We start from the raw sequence: 6,197 nt of genomic DNA, 5'->3' as shown, positions 1-6,197 counted from the left end.
TGATGTTTACTTTCTTGAGTTCTTTACATATTTTGGATATTAGTCCTCCATTAAATGTGGAGTTGGCAGAAATCTTTTCCCATTTTGTAGGATTGATGTTGTCCTTTGCCTTACAGAAGCTTTGCAGCACCATAAGGCTGCATTTATTAATTGTTGGTCTTCAAGCCTATACTAAAGGTATTTCATTCAGAAAGTCTTCTCTTGTGTCAATGTGTTCAAGGCTACTTCCTACTTTCTCTACTAGGTTCAGTGTATCTAACTTTATTGAAGTGGAAACTTAGGGGTTTTTTGGAAAGTCAGATGTGTCAGATCATGTTTTGCTGGGGTAAACATACAAAGGAATGTTTTTCTAAAGCAGACACAGGTCTACTTGTAGAAGAATGCAAATTGATCCATTCTTTTTTTTATTAATCATTCCATTCATTTACATCTCAGATGATATCCCATTTCCCGGTTACCCCTCCACAAACCCCGCATCCCACATCTGCCCTCTCCCTCCCCTTTGCCTGTATGAGAGTGCTTCCCCACTCACCCATACTCTTCCACCCCACCACTCCAGCATCCCTCTACTCTGGGGCATCAAACGTCCACAGGACCAAGGGTCTCCTCTCCCATTGTTGTCAGGCAAGGTCAATCTCTGCTACACATGTATCTTGAACCATGGATTCCTGCAGGTGTACTCTTTGGTTGGTGGTCTAGACTTTGGGAGAACTGGGTAGTCAGGCTAACCTATGTTGTCCTTCCAATGGAGTTGCAATCCCCCTCTGCTTCTCTAGTCCTTCTGCCAGCTTCCCCACCAAGTTCCCTGAGTTCAGTATGATGGTTGGCTCCAAGCATTCACATCTGCATTGATCAGTTGCTGGAAGGACCTCCCAAAGAACCACCACACTTGGTTCCTGTCAGCAAGCACTTCTTGACCACATCAACAGTGCTGGGTTGGGTGTCTGCAGACTTGATGTGTCCCCAGGTGGGGCCATTCATGGTTTTCCCCTCCTTCAGTCTATGTTCCATTTTTTGTCGCTGTTTGTCCTTTGTGAAGGAACATTTCTGGGTTAAAATATTTTGAGATGGGTGGGTGGCCCCATCCCTCGACCAGAGGCAGTGCCTATCTATTGGAGGTGGTCTCCACAGGTTCTATCTCCACCTTCTCTGAGCATTATGGCTAAAGTCAATCCTGTTGGGACCTGGGAGCTTCACATTTCTCTGGTGTAATGGTAAGCAGTTTTCTTAAAGCCCTTTTCATGTCCCTGTTCCTCAGGCTGTAGATGAAAGGGTTCAGCATGGGGGTCACCATTGTGTACATCATGGCAGCTGCCATATCTCTCCCAACTGAGTGAGAGGATGAGGGGTTGAAATACAGGGATATGATGGTGCCATAAAAGAGGCAGACCACAGCCAGGTGTGAGCCACAGGTGGAGAAGGCTTTCCACCTTCCTCCTGTGGATGAAACTCTCAGGACAGCACAAGCAATAAGGATATAGGACACAAGGATGCAAACAAATGGGGCTAACATTATCAGCCCTGCCACAGTAAGAATCATCAGGTCATTGAGATGTGTGTCTGAGCAGGAGAGTTTCAGAAGGGGAGTCACATCACAGAAGAAGTGGGGGATGATGTTGTCCCCACAGAAGGAGAGTCGAGCCATGAGCAGTGTGTGCAACAGAGAATTCAGGCTGGCAGTGAACCATGATCCAGCCACCATCAGAACACAGAGTTTATAGGTCATCTTTGTTGTGTAGTGTAGAGGGTGGCATATGGCCACAAAGCGGTCATAGGCCATCACAGCTAGTAGAAAATTGTCCATGTCCACAAACACACAGACAAAATACATCTGTGTGAGACACCCAGAGAAGGAAATGGCCTGACTCCTGAGTATGTGGTTGGCCAATAACTTGGGGACAGTGGTGGAGGAGAAGCAGACATCCACAAAGGACAGGTTGCTGAGGAAGAAGTACATGGGGGTGTGTAGGTGGGAGTCTGTGCTGATGGCCAGGATGATGAGCAGGTTTCCCAGGACAGTGGCCAGGTACATGATGAGGAAGAGCAGGAAGAGGAGCTGCTGCTGCTGGGGCTGCCTGGAGAGTCCCAGGAGGAGGAACTCGGAGACGCTCGACTGGTTGGTGCCTCCCATAGATTTTAGGCAAGCTATAAAGAGAAGAAAAAATGTAGAAACCTAAGGGTCTGAATCCAACAAATCATACTATAGACACTTCAGTGTTTTAAAACATTGCAACAGTACTGGTAAGATGTTTCAACAATTAAAAAGCCTGGCTATTCTTTTTAGAGGACCCAGGTTCAATTCCCAGCCCCCACAGGGTGGCTGGCAAGTGTATAACCTTTTTCTGGGTGCTCTATTTTCCTCTTCTGGACTGTGTGGTCATTGCATCATTTGGCATACATACATTCAAGTAAAACATCCAAAGACAAAATAAAATGAATTTGAAAAATAACATATATGGTTTATAAAAAGCAAGCCTGCATTAGATTGGCTGAATCAGGATCTACTCATAGTGTTAATACACTCACCTTCCACAGAACCTAGATGGTTCTGAACACACCAGATTCACCATTGTACTTTATTGAATACAACATAAAAATCTGCAAGCATGGGTTACAAGATGTTTCAGTGGGTAAAGGTGTTTATTGAACTAAACCTGAGAACCTGAGTTTGACACCAAAACACTAGTAAAGAATTTAAAGATCACTTGATGGTGTGTATGTGCCTATGAGTGTGCATACACGTGTGTGTGTGTGTGTGTGTGTGTGTAGAGAACACACTCCAGTTATCCATTGCCCTTCTCATGTACACTGTGGCTTGTGCATCCTACAAACACACGTGATAATACATACATTCTCTTAATGTATGCACAGATGTCCCTTCCCTGAAACCATGTACATCTCTGTTTAACTGTCTCTGTTTTTCCTCTTGTCCTTAGCAGCTCATAGAAAAAAAGAAAAATAGTAGTGGCCAGTGAGATGGTTCAACACATAAAGACTCTTAACCCAAGCCCAATGAGCTGAGGCCAAGCCCCTCAGATCTACATGGTAGAAAGAGAAAAAGAATTTTCCTAAAAGTTGTCCTCTGACTTCCACATATGCTGTGTACACACACACACACACACAGACACACACACACACACACACACACACACACAGACAGACACACACACACACACACACACACACACAGACAGACACACACACACACACAGACACACACACACAGACACACACACAGACACACACACACACAGACACACACACACACAGACACACACACAAAGTCAAATGATCTTTAAATATTTTAATGAGAAATAGCTAGTTACTGTTATAGCTTAACTATAACTGAGCCTCATGGACTCACAATCGCTGCTACTGGTCCTTCAACACGGACAAGTGAGCATAATCTTTTAGTAAAGAAATTGGCATCTGTGCTGCTACTACAGTACCTGACAGCTCAGTGCTGCAACTGCCCCATGTCCACTAGCTTGGAGCTGCTGGGCAATTGTGTCTTTATTCTAAGGATCAGAAAAGGTCAGAATCCTAGGCATGTTCTGAGCAAGTGAAGGGTGGGTGATCTTCATCCTGGGCCTCTGTGCAGCAAGGAGGTTTGGGGACTCGGACGAATATTTACTTCAGCATCCTTCCCTCCCACTGGGCCAGACTCCCTGAGCATCTCATTAAAGAAAGGCAGACAGTAATTGTCCTGCCTAGCTCCTGGTCTCTGTGGACCAACAATGAGGAAAATGTAACACATCTTACTCCTGGGTCAGAACATGGGTGTAAGCAATCAGGGTGGAGACAAGTCCCAGAGGAAACTCCCTCTGAGTGTCATCATCTCGGTGATGGAAGCCTGTAGGTTTGCATTAGCCCAGAGTCTTTTCTTACAGTACAGAAACTGGAGGTATTATGGCTCTGTTTGATGATGGCACACTTTTGTCTCATGTCTCATTGTTTTCTGTACAGAATGTATGCTGTATTTCCAAATGGAAAGATAAGAGGCAAGACTGGAATAGATAGAAATAGACTTGAGACTGACCCCTAAAATATTTGGTGTAAAATGCAGCAAAGAAAACAAAAGATGGAAGAGTATGTGGCTAGACATGACTGAAAAATCCATTCACCAAGAGCAGTCTTCCTTTGGGCTGTCATCCCAGCTCACAATGGATCACCCATGTCTGCAAATTTATATGCTTTTAAGAGTGTGGCTCCATCAGCCCCACCTATGTTCTACCATTCCTACCAGAGGAAGATTCATGATTGAACTTCAAAACCTCCTGAGTGCTGGGTTTAAAGTCATGAGCCACCACACAGAGCCTGGCTTTTGTTTTTCTGAGACATCACACTGTAGCCAAGGCTGACTGGGAAACTCACCTATAGCTCAGGATAAACCCAAACTTCTGATTGTCTGCTGCAGTGTCCTGAATGCTGTGATTGCAGATGTGAGCAAGCACACTTAATTATGTGCCAGCTTTTGTTACCTTATGTTCTAGAAGCCTGGTGTTGAATACAGCAAAGATGTAAGTGGTTGGATATAAATGTCTATGTCAGCTTTTGATATTCTAACTATAACCTTAGGAATGTATCATTCAAAATCTTATACTATTCTAAAATATTTTTGAGACCTGCTCTTGTCTAAACAGGACATACAATGATAAACTGAGGGCTCAGTAGGACTAAGAAATTTTATCCGTTTTCTTTTTCTTGGTTTATGCCATGTGATCATATTACTTAAGACAGTGGTAAACTTACATTTTATGTACCTTTTTTGTTGTTGTTATTTTTTTCCATGAACCTTTTTTAACCTAGCATCAGATGGCTGCTAGTCATATGGTTGCTTCCATCCTAATGAGGTCATCAACTAAGATGGAGGCAAGTCACATGGTTGCTATTTTAAAAGATCTATTTTCTATATCCTGGCCCACAGCTCTGGCAAAAATTTCCTGCCTCACAAGAGCCCATGCTCGTGCTAGAAACCCCATGTACCTGAAACTCTAGAGGCCACACTGGTATCCAGAACACCAGAGGCTACACCAGGATCTCAGAATTCCAGAGGCAATGTAAGCACCCCAAATCCCAGAGGTCACACAGGCTTCCAAAACTGCAGTGGAGACACACTACTGTACTTGAAGATGCACTGGTCACTTGAACCACAGGCCATTCAGGCCAGAAAACCAAAGAGAAAACTCAAAGTCAGGGGAAAACAGCCAAAAACCATCCATCCTACAAATATTAACTCAGAAAACAGCACCTAGATGACTACAGGCAAGCATAAGAATACAATCAACAACAGCCAGCGCAATTTAGCACCAACAGAGCACAGCTGTGCTACTACAACAAGTGCTGGATATTCCAACAAAGCGGAAGCATAAGAAAATGACCTTAAATTCAACCTTACGGAGATGATAGTGGCCCTTAAAGAAGAAATGAACAAATCCCTTTAAAAATCCAGGAAAATACAAGCAAACAGGTGAAGGAAATTAATAAAACTTCAAGAGTTGAATATGAAAGTAGCAGAAACGAAACAGAAACTGAAGGAATCCTGAAGATAGAAAACCTAGGAAAGACAACAGGAACCACAGACACAAGTATCACCAACAGAATATTTGATATGGAAAAGAAAATCCCAGTGTCAGAAAATACAGTAGAAGAAATTGATATATTTGTTAAAGAAAATATTAAATCTAAAAAGTTCCTGACACAAAACATCCAGTAAATCTTGGACACTTTGAAAAGACCAAGCGTAAGAATAATAGGAATAAAAGAAATAGAAATTCCCCTGCACCACCACATAATGAAATAAAAACACTAAACACAGAGAACAAAGAAAAATATTAAAAGTTGCAAGGAAAAAAGGCCAAGTAACAGATGAAGGCAGTGCTATCAGAATTACATCTGACTTCTCAACAGAGATTCTCATAGTCAGAAGGGCTTGGACATATTAGATGCAGACTCCAAAAGACCACAAATGTCAACCCAGACTAATATACCCAGCAAAATCTTCAATTACCATAGATGGAGAAAACAAGTAATTTCATGACAAATTCAAATTTAAGCAGTGTCTATCCACAAATCCAGCCAACGAAAGGTACTAGGAGAAAAACTACAGCCCAGGAGATTAACTGTATTCAAAAAACACAAGAAATAAATAATATAAGATCAGGAAAATCAAAAGAGGACACACACACACACACACA

The 6,197-nt window shown here is 42.7% G+C and overlaps 1 protein-coding gene across 1 annotated transcript; it reads right to left on the bottom strand.

The window, feature by feature from the left end:
* Positions 1-483: 483 nt before the first annotated feature.
* LOC117710373 (olfactory receptor 1f45-like) lies at positions 484-3,590 on the bottom strand. The gene is made up of 2 exons (XM_034505089.2): positions 3,450-3,590; positions 484-2,145 (listed from the first exon to the last, which is right to left on the bottom strand). The coding sequence occupies exon 2, from the start codon at positions 2,129-2,131 to the stop codon at positions 1,169-1,171; it is 963 nt and encodes a 320-aa protein (XP_034360980.1). The 5' UTR covers positions 2,132-2,145; positions 3,450-3,590; the 3' UTR covers positions 484-1,168.
* Between the last annotated feature and the right edge of the window lie 2,607 nt (positions 3,591-6,197).

This window comes from Arvicanthis niloticus, chromosome 6 (assembly GCF_011762505.2).
Source record: "Arvicanthis niloticus isolate mArvNil1 chromosome 6, mArvNil1.pat.X, whole genome shotgun sequence".
NCBI classification, from domain to species: Eukaryota; Metazoa; Chordata; class Mammalia; order Rodentia; family Muridae; genus Arvicanthis; species Arvicanthis niloticus.
This window is presented reverse-complemented; position numbering and strand designations above follow the sequence as displayed.